General features: G+C 57.9%; 1 protein-coding gene across 2 annotated transcripts; it reads right to left on the reverse strand.

Annotated features, from left to right (window-relative positions):
* Positions 1-1,652: 1,652 nt before the first annotated feature.
* On the reverse strand, positions 1,653-9,554 carry CYTH2 (cytohesin 2). 2 transcript variants are annotated; one of them, XM_077131266.1, is made up of 12 exons: positions 9,331-9,554; positions 8,347-8,494; positions 8,195-8,261; positions 7,036-7,154; positions 6,677-6,757; positions 6,133-6,245; positions 5,646-5,794; positions 4,960-5,071; positions 2,487-2,563; positions 2,269-2,340; positions 2,024-2,178; positions 1,653-1,913 (listed from the first exon to the last, which is right to left on the reverse strand). In XM_077131266.1, exons 1-12 carry the CDS (start codon positions 9,347-9,349, stop codon positions 1,826-1,828), a joined length of 1,200 nt encoding a protein of 399 aa, XP_076987381.1. In that variant the 5' UTR covers positions 9,350-9,554; the 3' UTR covers positions 1,653-1,825. The 2 variants fall into 2 exon arrangements, with proteins under 2 accessions (XP_076987381.1, XP_076987382.1); XM_077131267.1 differs by lacking the exon at positions 9,331-9,554 and adding an exon at positions 8,808-9,048 and having other exon boundaries at positions 2,487-2,565; positions 4,959-5,071.
* Between the last annotated feature and the right edge of the window lie 3,257 nt (positions 9,555-12,811).

The raw sequence follows: 12,811 nt of genomic DNA on the forward strand, positions 1-12,811 counted from the left end.
CCCTTGCCACCCTAATACAGCCGGAGTCCCTGCCATCTCCTCCCTTACTCGCCTGCCCGCACCACCCGCCCCCCATCCTTTACTCCCACACACCAGCCTTGGCCTGTGGCAGGCCTCTGCACATGCTGTTCCCTCTGCCTGGAATGCTCGTCCCTGCATCTCCACAGAGCCAGCCGCCCTCCAGGTGTGGACGCTTAATCCTCCGCGGGCGGGAGGGTAGGGTGCCGAGGCCGCCCTTGATCACCCAGGGACCTAAGTCCTCAGGATCTTTTGGGGCCTGATGGCACTATTTCCCTGGGAACTTTGGAAGGAGCTGGGAATTCCGTTTCCCTACTTGGGAACTCCATTTCCCGTCAGCCGCTAGGGGTTGAAGCTGTCAGACCGCCTTTCCTAACCCTCAGGAAGGTAGGAAATCCAGGCCAAGGCAAACCGGACAGGGTAGTCGTGAGAAACTACAACTCCCAGGAGACTTCGGGACTGGCTCTCCCGCCAGTGGGGCGGCCAGTGCCGCAAAGGTTGCCGGGAATTGTAGTCCGCGACGATCTCGCAGCGCAGAGTGGGGGCGGGGTGAGCCTTCCAGGATGACTACCTCGCTTTGGTTGTACGCAGAGCTTCCCACCGGCGGTGCCTGCGGGCAAGATGCGGGTTTCGGGGCGCTCCCCACCCCACGCAGGATGAAGGAGGGCACTGCGCGAAGGGAGGAACTACAGCTCCCGTGGGACCCCGGGCTGCAGGCTGTTTTTTCACCGGTCTTGGTCTGGGGGGGTGGGGGGTGCTGGCGGGAGTTTCTTCCACTAGAGTCAGGGCAGTTCCTAAACTCGGAGACTCCCAGCGCACTCCTGAATTCCTTTTCCTTTGGAGACACCACGACTGCCTCAAACTGGAGGGTGAAGGGGAAGCGGCCCAAACCGGAGCTCGGAGGGACCCCCACCTCCCATCAAAGAAGGCAATCCTCACTCTTCTGAGGCTGTCAGAGTTCCGGGGAAAAGGGCCGGGCAAGATGTGAAAAATGCGGGTTCCCGACCATCTCCTTGCTGCAGTGTCCTCTGAGAGGAGAGAAACCGGTCACAACACCCCCCGAGTCGGCCCACCGCCCCTCCTAGGCAGACCCCCAGCCTGCCTCAAAAGGCAGAGCCAGGCCACGACCAGGGACGTGCAGTCAGCAGCATCGGCCACTGAACCCAGGACTGCGCCTCTCCCTCCTCACTCATCCTTCAGACCCTGTCTGGGAGGCCCTTTGTAAGCTCTTACAGCCCTGCAGTCAGCCGCGCTCACACGCCCAGCAGATACCGGCCCCCTCGAAGATATAAACTCCCTAAGGAGCAGAAGTGGGGACAAGTGCCTGCCTGGCCTACGGCTGTCAGGTCAGCGCACATCTGTTGTAAAGGCTGGACATGGCCCCTGGAACCTTCTGCACCCCATCCCTGAGCGGCTAACTCTAACTCAACACTAGTTCCATTCAAATTAAATGTCTCACTTTAGTCCCACAGTTGACCCCCGCAGCCCAGCGGCTTCCTGAGGGCCAAGGGGCAGCGATGGCGTCTGCAATGGCCCAGCGCTCCCACAACTCATCAACGGTACTGCCGGCTGGCTGGCTCCACCAAGCACCTCGACTCTGCCAACCCTAAGAAATGAGGAGGTCCACAAGCCACAAGGGGTTAAATAATTAATAGTATTACCAATAGCGCAGTAATTACAAATAATGAGGAGCTACAGGTGGTGCATTTTCCAAACGGGGAACCAGGATCCATAGCCCCAGGGCCCAGGGGTCCGGCCACCCAGGCGGGGCAGCTCCGCAATAAATAATGGAGTACAGGGCAGGGGGTCAGGGTTGCTCCTGCTTCTTCTTGACAGAAATCCTCTTCTTCCTCGCTGCCAGCATCTCATAGAAGGGGTCCACGCTCACAGCTGCCCTGCAGAAGAGGGACCCCCGGGTGAGGGCCAAAGAGGCCGGACCCCACCCCCATCCTCCCTTGGACCCCAGCCGTCAGGCCCCAGCCCCTCCCCCAGGGCCCAGGCTCACTGGATGGACTTGATCCACTCGTCCTTCTCCTCCTGCGTGGGGGCTGAGATCCGGTACACCATGTGGTTGCCCTCGACCACCCGCCCATCGGCCTCCGTTTTGCAGGCTTTGATGAGCTGCCCCTTGTTGTTGGGGATGTAAAGCTCAAAGCAGTTCTGGGGAGATGGGAGAAGGGAGGGACCGCTGATAAGAGCTGGCCCTGGGGCCAAAGAGCACGTGGCAGGAAAGGATCAGGAGGGCCTTACTGGTTTCCGGGGATCATCCACCTCCCGGATGCTCAGATTCTCCAGAGGGATGATTCCTCGGGGCTCCTTGTCCTGAAGGACAAGATGGACAGAACTTAGACCCTCAAGTCCCCACTTTTAGCCCCGGGAGCCCTAGTCCCCTTCCCCTCTCAGACCCGGGCGTTCCAGCCCCCAGCCCCTCCTCTCCAGCGCCCCAGCCCAGCCCAGCCCCACCTCACCGTAGTGTACTCAAAATAGTAGAGGCAGTTGTCCGTGAGGATGAACCAGCGCCTCTTCCATGTCTTCACCCGGCCCCCTGAAAGGGAAGGGGTGGGAGGGGGCCTGGGCTCAACAGGGGGGACAGGGCCTCTGGGAGGGCTGGGAGGGGAGTGCAAGGTAGAGCAGGAAAGGAGGGGCTCTCAAGGTCTAGGATGAAGCCAGTGCCTGGGGAGACAGGCAAGCAGGGACAGGGGAGCTTGGGCCCCAGGGATCGGTCAACCCCCACCTGGACGCTTCACCTCTTGAGGCTGCCTGTCAACCCAGCCCCCACCCGCCTCCGGGGCCCAGGCCTGGGCAGCCCTCTCCCCTAGACTGGTGTCGGGGCGCAAGGCCCCGCTGGGTACCTACCTCCTGGGGCAGACAGCGAGAAAGCAGGCAGGACCAGGCGCAGGAGAAGGGAAGGCAGAAGAGTGGGGTACCCCAAAGAGGCGCAGGGCCACAGAAAGAGGGTGAGCAGGGTGGAGTGTGCCAGGGTGGGGCAGGCAGAGATGGAAACAAAGTGGAGGGAATCACAGAGAGGGTGGGAGGGAGAGAGAGGGAAGAAAACCAGTTACACCCACATAGGGGGGGAGTGTCCAGCCCCCCTTCCTCCCAGGGAGGCCAGGGAACTTGAGTCCCAGCGGAGGCCATTGTCGGGCCGGTATTGATGCAGGGCTCCAGTCCACCCCCAGGACAGGTCCTGGGCCTGAAGGCGTTTCCACCCGAGAAGTCAGACCCACAAAGGGAGGAGGGAAACACCCCCAAACGTGGGAGTGGGGGCTCATATGCCCCTAGCACAAACTGGCCGTGTGACCCTGGAACGATCTCTTCCCTCTCTGCACTCCAATCTGGAAAGGGGGAGGTTTGGAGACGTGTTAGGGCCTCCATCTCAGTGAGGTGAGCTGTGTCTGGGTTCCATGTGAATAATGGTGACTGTCACCACCTCCCCTCCCTGGCGCAGCATGTTCTAGGGAAGGGAGACCTTCCTTCTCACTAAGAGTGGCCTGGTCAGACTCAGGCCTGAGACCACCTCTACCTGGCCAGTGGCTATTGGTGCTGACTGATATTCTGCACTCAGCCTCAACTTCCTCCTTTGGAAAGTGGGGAGCGCTCCTGCTGGGGAGACAGGTGTGAGGGGAGAGAGCCTGGTGCCTGTCTTTTCTACTCACTCCCTGCCAGTGGTGCCCCGTTTCCCCCAGGCTCCCTCTCTCATCCCTACAGACCCAGTTCCATCAGCCTCCCCAGATCTGATACAGGGATCTGGGTCAGCACGTGGGTTAGGAAGTGGTCTGCAACTCTGCAGGAAGAGGCAGTGGCCTGGTTTAGGGGCTGGATTCCACATGGTGGCCTCCTGAGACCCATGGGGAAGTCAAAAGTCATCGCTGTCCTGGCCTCCAAGAAAAAACCTTCCTCACCCCTACTACCCCCATGCCACCTCCAGTGTGGCCTTGGATGGTGACTCCTCCTCTGCTGCCTGTCCCCTTATAGCCATAGCCAAGACTCAGGTGGCACCTAACTTCCCAGGACTGCTCCAAGCCAGTGGTTCTCAACCCTGGCTGCATATGAGAGACCTGGGGGCTTGCAAAATGACTGACAGCCCATCCTGTCCTTGAGATTCTGATTCAATTACTTGGGATTTCCAAAGCACACACACCCCTCCCCCGCCCTGTGATGCTCCTGCACAGTGAGCAGCAACACCAGGGGAATGTCTGCGCAGGACCCCTGCTGGCTGGCCCTGAAAGTGCTGGCAGCTCATGTTTCAAGGTGGACCCCCACCCCCACCCCGACCACCTCACCTGGGACTCTCATTCACCTAAGTCAGGCCAGACTCCTTTCTTTCCATCCAAAAGCCAAGGGTTAAAAGCCCTTGGGACAAGTTTCCCAGCTGGGCGAGGCAGGCCTTTCTCTATCTATGAGTGGTGCTCTGGGGAAGATGTGACACTGGGAATAGTCACCATGCCACTGGCTGGATGCTCAGACAACAGAGTACAGAGTGGAGCTTGCCCTCCCTGGATCCTGGACCACTGGGAGCTCTTGCCAAGCAAGATGGGGGTTCCTGGGTGTCCGGTCCCTGAGGGCTAGGTTTGGTTAGCTACATTCACTGCAGCTGTAGTAGCCTGACTGACTATCCTTCTATTAGGTGGGGACTGTGCTACCTGGTTCTCATAGTGAGTCCTCAGCTCCTGGACAATGCCTGACTCAGAGACAGCTGCGAAACACTTGTTGGGTACAGACAGGGGATTAAGGGAACTTACTACACGTCAGGCCCTGTGCTTGGGCCCATCACAGGCTTGCTCCTGATTTCAGTCCCATCTCTCAGAGAGAGAAACTGAAACTCAGAGAGGTCGAGCCACTCGCCTGAGATCACACAGCATACATAGGGAAGCCGAGTTCAGAGTCTAGGACCCCCTCTTCCGCCTGCAGAGGCAGCAGCAGGGTCTGCAGGGGACATACCCAGCTTAAGGAGCCAGCCCTCGCGGTCCGGGTTGAAGAAGGTGTGGGTCAGGTCGTTGCCATCGTCCTCCGGGATCTTGAAGGGCTCGTTCCGAATGCTGTCGTAGAGGTTCTGAGGGACGAGGACCGGGCCAGTCATTACAGGGCCTGGGACTCATGGGGTTGCTTCGTGGGGGTGATGGGGGTGGGGGCGGTACAGCAGCCAGGGGGGCTAAATGAGGGGGATGGGGGGGTGAGGGGGGCGGTCCCTGCAGGGAGAGAGAAAGGAGGCTGGGGAGGGTGGTGAGGGGAAGGCAGGAAGGGTAGAGGGATCCAGAAAGGAGAAAAAAGGAAGAGAGGAAAAATAGAGACGACACACAGGAGCAAGGACCTGACACAATCTTAGAGAGAGAAAGACACGGCCTGATGGGGCATGGAAGGACCCAGACCTGAAAGATGCCAGAGAGTGACTAAGAAAAAAAACAGACAGGCCAAGGAAAAGAGAGAACTGAGAGCCAGACCCTCAGAAGAACAGAGATAAGGGGAGACGGAAAGAGGGATAAAGTGGTGTGACCAGGAGGTCTGTGGGCAGGGCAGGAGTCCTGGGCGTGCAGCCAGGAGAGGTGGGCATGAGGAGACCCCGAGCAGGTTCCAGAGGGAAGGGGACCAGGGCTGAGGGGCTGTGTGGCGAGGAGAGGGGGCCTGACCCTGAGCAGCTCCTCTGGCAGGTCCCCGCCCTCGTTGATGCCCCGGTTCATGGCCACAAAGCGCTCCAGGCCTGGCTTGTCCCGGACGTTGGGGTTGTGCAGACTGGTGTTCAGCATGATGACCGCAAAGGACAGCACGTAGCAGGTGTCTGTAACGCGACGGGCCAGGTGAGGACCTGGATCTGTGAGCCCCAGCCTCTCTTCTCTGACCCGGGGGGGCAGGAGCCAGGCCCCCAGCCCCTCCTCTCTGACCCAGTTAGGGGAGGAGCCAGGCCCCCAGCCCCTCCTCCCTGACCCGGGGGGCAGGAGCCAGGCCCCCAGCCCCTCCTCTCTGACCCAGTTAGGGGAGGAGCCAGGCCCCCAGCCCCTCCTCCCTGACCCAGTTAGGGGAGGAGCCAGGCCCCCAGCCCCTCCTCTCTGACCCAGTTAGGGGAGGAGCCAGGCCCCCAGCCCTTCCTCCCTCAGACCCTGGAGCCCGGGCTCCCACCTGTGGACTGGAAAACCCCAGGGTTGCACAGGCAGTATCTCTGGGCGAAGGCCTCCATCATCCGGTCGATTTTCTGGGCCTCTCCAGGGAGGCGGAAGCTCCATAGAAACTGCCTGTAAGAGGAGGGGCCGGGTATGGATGGCGGGCTGGCAGGACCCCCTCCCCCACGGTCAGTACCTGTGTTTGGAACTGGCCAATAAGAACTCCAAATCTCTCCTGGACTCAACAGTTGTTTCAAGGATAGATATGTGATTATCTGACTAATGAGCACCACCTCTGAGAATTTTGAAGGACTTATATAGCAACTGCTTCTATTTTTCTGCTGAGGTTGCTCTGTAGGTCTAATGGTTGCTAGAAACTTCTGTTTTCATGTGGGAGGAGGGTCTGCAGAGAGCAGTGCCAACACAGTGGGAAGCATAACCAGGAGCTAAAGTTAACTTCCTGACCCTCTGAGCACCTTAAGTAGTCATTACATGAGTAATTAATTTGCAACTCAGAAAGTCCCAATAGATGCACACCTGCCCTCCCAACCCCTCGCCCTCACCTAAGGGCTTGTACCAGATTGAGGTCGGTGAATTCATGCAGATCCACAAAGGCGTGGAGCACCGCCAGGTTCAGCTCTTCCCTAGGAGGACAGGGACAGATTTACAAACAGAAAGGAGTTTGGGGAGGTTGGTGTGGGAGGAGACCTGAAGCAAAGCCCTGGGAGATAGTGGCTGCTTCCAAACAGTGTGGGCAGTGTCTGCCCGGCCCCCATTGCAGACCTGGCACCAGGGGGCTGGGGGTGGGGGCAGTGCTCAGCACATGCTCATGGCAGGGTCATGGGCTGAGAACCCTAGTTTGACTGCATGAGGGCAGGAGCTGGGGGCATGGGGGACAGGGAGGACCCGCAGGTGCTCTCACCTCTCCCCCAGGTAGTCCCCAATGGCCGTCTTGTTCAGTCCCTCGCCTTTGTACAAGAAGCGGGCGATCTCCTCGGGTGTATTCTGCAGAAGTTCATTCTCCACCAAGAACTGGATGCCCTGAAAGGTAGGAGCTGGGTCTCAGGGCTGGGGCTAGACCACCCTGGTGGTGGTGGAGCCCACCTGCCCATTGTTAACACCCCCAGGAACCCCTTCCCCCTCCCCCAAACAGGGAAGGGCCAGGTTTCCCCTTCAGGCTCCTCCCAGTCCTTCCATCACCTCCCTGCCCTCGTGGCCTTTGCATCTGCTATTCCCTCTGCCTTTGCTGGTTAATTCCAGCACTAAAACCAGGGCCAAGCGAAAAAACCAGATACCCAATACATGCTTCTTGAATGACTGGGACAAACTACAATTGTTTTCGGCAAGAATAATAAAGGGAAAACTGCTAGCAGACAGTTAAGGGTTCTGAAGGCCAGGCCCCAGGCTGGGCTGGGGCTTCTCTGGCCCTTCCTGCACCATGAGGATCTCCATTCTCGTGATCCACTGCTCTGGGTGTGGGTGCTGTGTCAAGAGCTTCCTGAGGGTCAGGCAGAGTCTAACAACTGGGGAGATCTCTGACACCGCCTAGGGCAGAGACAGCCCATAGGAGGCCTTGAGATATGGGTGCTGAATGAATGATGGACTGAAGCAACATTCTTCCTTCACCCCACGAACATTTAACCATCAGTCAAAACTGCCTGGAATGTCACTTCCTCAGGGAAGCCCTCCCTAACTCTACCAGGCTCCCTTCTTGTGTCTGCAGCTCTGGTACTTCCCTCTGTCACAGTACTGGTTAACCCTTTGTGCATGGTCCTGTCCATGTTCCCTACCAGACTCAAGCTCCTCTCAGGATCTAAGGTGATACCAAAAGTGGGTTCAGAAATATGAATAGAAAGGAGAAAAGGCCCTTATAGGCAGGGATACAACCCAAGCAAAGGCAAGGAGGCTGGACCATTTGGTTACGGTTTACAGAATAAACAAACGAACAAATGAATACGTGAATCCAGGGATTAGGATCCAGTGTGTAACCACCCACAGTAAACCTGTCTGTAACCATCACACTTCCACAGGCTGGTGCCAGAACCCCCAAATGGATCCCAGCTCCCAAGGTCCCAAAGCACCTTCTTAGGGTCCATATTGAACTTCTTCCTGCCCATTGCCATCTTCCGGTTCCGCTGCAAGGTCTTACTGCAGGGGCAGAGGGTAGGGGGTGGCGGGTCAGTACCTGGGCAGTTCTAGCCCAGGCCCCCACAGCCCCAGTCCCAGCCCTCACCTGCCCTCATTGGCCTCCAGACCCTCCACCTCGCTCATGGCTTCGCTAAGCTCTTCCCGCAGGCGCTGGATCTCCACCAACAGCTCCTGCTTCCGCCGTCGGATGTTCTCCAGCTCCATCCGTTCCTCTGGAGTCAGGTCTGGGGGTTCTACAGGCAGAAGTCAAGGGCAGAGATCAGGTCTCGGGGCTCCAGGACCTGGATTCTTACAATCTGGGGGAAGGATGGAGCTCGGGGCAGGCAGGACTCCCTAGGTCCTGGGGGAGAATACGAATGAGGGTGCTGACTCCTGTGTCTGAGGAAAGGCAGGCTGGGAGGCTGGGATGCCTGGTGTCTGAAGGAGGAAGGGGCTGGAGGCTGAGTTCTTCCATCTAGGGAAGGAAGTGCTGGGGAAGGAGAGGACTCCGGGCTCCTGGGTCTGAGAGAGAGGGGGACCGGGAGCCCGAACTTCCAGGTCCATTACTTGGGAGGGGGCTGAGGCCTTGGTTTTCTGACTCCATTACTGGCGAAGTGGCGGGGGCCCGGGCTCTCCGGTCCTGAGCGAAGATGGGGCCGGGCAGCCGGACTCCCGGGTCCATGGGAATAGCTAAGGCGGGGCCAGCTGGTGACAGGCTGTAGGGGTTGGGACCGGGGGGCGGGGCATTGGGGGTCCCCGCCCCCGCCTCCGCGGGCCCTGCGAAGCCCCGAAGGTTCCTCCCCGCCCCGCTCCCGGCAGGCACCGGGCTCGACCGGCCTCGCCTCCCCGCTCCATCCCGCCCCCTCCCGCCGCCACCGGAAACAGGCTCAGCCCAAACAATGGCCTGGAAGGCTTCGCTCTCGGGCTTCGCCGGAAGCCCGTCCCGCACTCCACAAAAGCGGGGCGACGACGGGGCCGCGCAGTTGGGGCGGCGCACGCCGGACGGGGGCTGTGGGGGACACCCGCCGCGGAACGCTTGGGACCAGACGCCCCATCCGCTCCCGGCCGGCCCCGCCCCTCCCCGACCTACCATAGACACCGTCCTCCATGGCGGCTAGGAAGGCCCGCGGGGAGTCCGGGGCGGTGCCGCCGGTCGGACCGGGATCCTCGTTGGCCCGCGGGCTCGGGTGAGCCCGCTCAAACGCCCCGGGAGCCACCGCCGCCTCCTCAGCGCCAGTCCTCAGCGCTGAAAAGACTCTCCCTTCGCCTCCCAACCGCCCCGCCGGTAGGGACCGCCCCTCGTTTTGACACTGTCCAATCCACGGCGTGGCCTCTCGTTTGCCCCGCCCCCGACACCGAAGGACCGTCCTCCAGCACCAATGGGCGCATGAGGAGCTGAGATAGGAATGTCGGGCTGGGGGTAGACGGTCGGTGGGGCCAATCGGAGCGCGGTCAGGGCGCCAGGCCCCGCCTCCGGAGCAAAAGAATGCTCTTTGCAGGAGTGCCCACCAATGAGAAGCCTTGGAAATGAGTTGCATGGAGGTGGTAATGTGCGGGAACCTAGAGAAGTGCGCCTGCGCTCGGGCTCTGGACACAAGACTTGTTCAACCATGCCCCGCCTCTAGTAATGAATTGTTGGTGGGGGGGTGGTTGGGGTGGTACTTTTGTTAGGTCTGTTGCCAAGGGGTGGGGCCACAGCTGTCGGTTGTTCCTTTGAGCCACACCTCCTAGCAGACTAGGCTTGCTTTTGACCTCAGCGGTTGCCATGCAACCGGGTGCCGCTTGGCTCACCTTCCTTATGGCCTTTCTCCTCTCAGGCCCCTCCTCTTTCCACACCCTCTTTATTTATTTATTTATTTTACGCCCTCCTGCGTAGTCATCAGCTCTTTCTCCTAAATGCTCTGCTATTGGGGATCTGTCCTGGAGACTGAGACAATAGGAGGCTACAGGCTGCGCCTTCCTGGCCCCTTCTGCTCCTCAGGCTCTCCCCCTCTCCCCTCCCCTCAATGCTCCATGCGTCCTCTTAAACTCCTCCCCCCCCAGTTTAGCATCCTCCTCCAAACCCTTCCCCTTAGCATCCTCCCCCGTAAGAAAACACCCCTTTTCTCAGCATCCTTCCTCCCTCCGAGTCCTTTCCTTCCTCTGAGACGGTTCCACCTCCCTTCCCCAGCCTCTCCTTCCCATACCTTGCTGGGAAAGCCGGTGCAACGTCCGGGCCCGGTGGGGAAGCTGAGCCCTGCTGAACTGGGGCTGAGGTGCTGTCTGAGCATCGCCCTCATTGGTCGCCCCTGGGCTGGGCAAGTGGGGTCGGATTCAGGGCCAGGGCTTGGTTAAGCTGTCGGATTAGACACGGAGCCTCTTAATCCCTTCGCTGACCTTTCTGAGAGGCTCAGACCTTGCCCCCCCACACCCCCAGTGGAGACCCCGGTCGTACCAGCCCTGCCCCCTTCTCTCTTTCCCAACAGACACACCCCCTCCCTTCACTACCATCTTAATACCCTTGCCCACCTCTGTGTTTCCGTTGTGCCCCTCCCTACCTCAGACACGCTGGGCTGGGAGAGAGCAGCCCACTAATTAATCCCATCCGGTTATTACCGAAGGATGAGAGGGGGTTGGGGAGGCCAGAAGTTGGGGCCTGGGTTGAGGCAACACGTAAGCAGGCTGACAGGCAATGACAGTGCCTGTCTTCAGTCCTGGGACACAGGGGTGCGAGGTGCCCTTCTCACTGGCCCTGGCTCCCTCTGTGGCTGGCTCCAAGCCTCCGGGGCACTCAGGTAGATGGGAACATGGGCAGAAGGGCAAGCCTGAGGACCCGTGCCCCGGAAACATTCACAGACACACCCACCAAGTCTCCCAGTTCTTTAATCTGAGGGACAGATCTCCCCCTAAAACACAGGCTTCCCCCACAGTGGGAAGAGCGCTGGCATCAGAGCTACCCCTTTCTCCTTCCCCAGCCCCTCCCCACCCAGCAAGCTGGACCGGGGAAGTGTTGATTTTGGCCCTGGACCACAGCCCACATCATACCCCTCGCCTGCCGTCTGCCCTGTGACTTAGATACCAAGTTCAGAGCCAGTCTCCATGAGTATCTCCCATCTCAGCGTTCCAGGGCTGGGGAGACTCTCACCCCCACCACAACCTTCAGTAAGATGAGAAGCCATCCTGCTGGAAGGGTCCTTGGAGAATGTCAAGTTTCAATGCCCTGTTTTACAGATGGGGAAACTGATGTGGAGGGGAGTTATTTGCCCTAGGTCACACAGTAAGTTGGTGCTAAGTTGAGATTTACAGCAAAGCCTCCCAGATCCTTGTAAGGACTCGGTTCCAATTAGCTCATGCTCAATTTCTAACCTTGTTGTAGGAATGAGGGGAAATATATATCATATATATATATAATACATATATGTATAACATCTTTAAGAAATAGATATACATCACTAGGTGTAGGTTTCCAGAGCTTTCTAGACTCAACAGCCTTGTGTCTCCCCCTTCCCTTACTCGTTAATCAGCCCTGCTACCTACAAGGTTTCACCTGGGCTCTCATCTTCTTGGACAGCCCAGAAATTCTGCTTAGCAATTCCTGGGCCCACCTCCAAGAACTACCAAGCACTCCATCTGGAGGTGATCAGAATTTCTAGGCCTCTGGTAATGGGCAACTCCAGATCCCTGAAGCCTCGATTCCTTTTGGCATTACAGAACCACAAAGAAGTTTGCTCTATCAGTTAACAATCTAGAATCATTGAGATTCTCAATACCACTGGGCAAACCAGAACCAGTATATCAAAATCACCACTCCTTCCTTGACTGTGTGATCAATAGGACCTGCAGAATCCACATTCCTTTGGGCAATCTAGAATGATACTTTAAAAACAAACTCTGAGTCATTCCGAAGCAGTGATTATCCTTTTGGTTGGATGTTGGCCAGTCAGTGGTTTGGAGTTTAACTAATATCAAAAACTGCCAATCTATCATTTCAGTACTTCCAGACCCACAGACTCTCCATTGCTTTGTGCATTTTAGAAACATAACTCTTGAATTTCTGGAGTGGTTTGACTCTCTAGGTCAAACCTGGTTGTGAATCACCAGTGCTTCCCTCTCTGATCAAGCTAGACTCACAGAATCTCATCTCTTGGGCTTTCTGGAACCACAGGTCTTGACTTACAGTCCAGATATTCAGTCATTGTCTCTCATCACTCAAGACAGTCTTGACTACTTGGGGCATTCCATAGCCTTCTCTCCTTGGGTGCTGGAGAACACATGATTTGGTTGAGTCTAGAAACAACAGTTCCTTGAGTTTTAGGTCAATTCAGACCTACAAACTCTTGTTCCCTGTTGCTGTTTGAGAACTGTTAAGTTCCTCCCCCAGAGGTAGTCAATACCACTGATTCTTGACTGTTCAACAACCTGGGACAGCCAGCCAGAGGAATCTAGAACTACTAGTCTTTGCCTCTTGAGTGGTCCAGAATTCTGGATTCCTCTGATCTGTTGAGACTCAGGCTCATAAAGGAGTCTCAGATGGAAGCATGGAACACAGAGGGATGAAGGTCCAGTATATCCATGATGAATCCACCAGGCAT

Source organism: Tamandua tetradactyla, chromosome 16 (assembly GCF_023851605.1).
Source record: "Tamandua tetradactyla isolate mTamTet1 chromosome 16, mTamTet1.pri, whole genome shotgun sequence".
NCBI lineage: Eukaryota > Metazoa > Chordata > Mammalia > Pilosa > Myrmecophagidae > Tamandua > Tamandua tetradactyla.

What these genes read in the sequence shown, in the direction of transcription:
- CYTH2 (XM_077131267.1), bottom strand. Translation starts at nt 8,922, where the DNA reads ATGGACCCGGGAGTCCGGCTGCCCGGCCCCATCTTCGCTCAGGACCGG. An exon ending in AATCTGGTACAAGCCCTTAG is followed by an intron (nt 6,246 to 6,676) that starts GTGAGGGCGAGG and finishes CTCCTCTTACAG; the next exon opens with GCAGTTTCTATGGAGCTTCC. An exon ending in TGGGGTTTTCCAGTCCACAG is followed by an intron (nt 5,795 to 6,132) that starts GTGGGAGCCCGG and finishes GTCGCGTTACAG; the next exon opens with ACACCTGCTACGTGCTGTCC.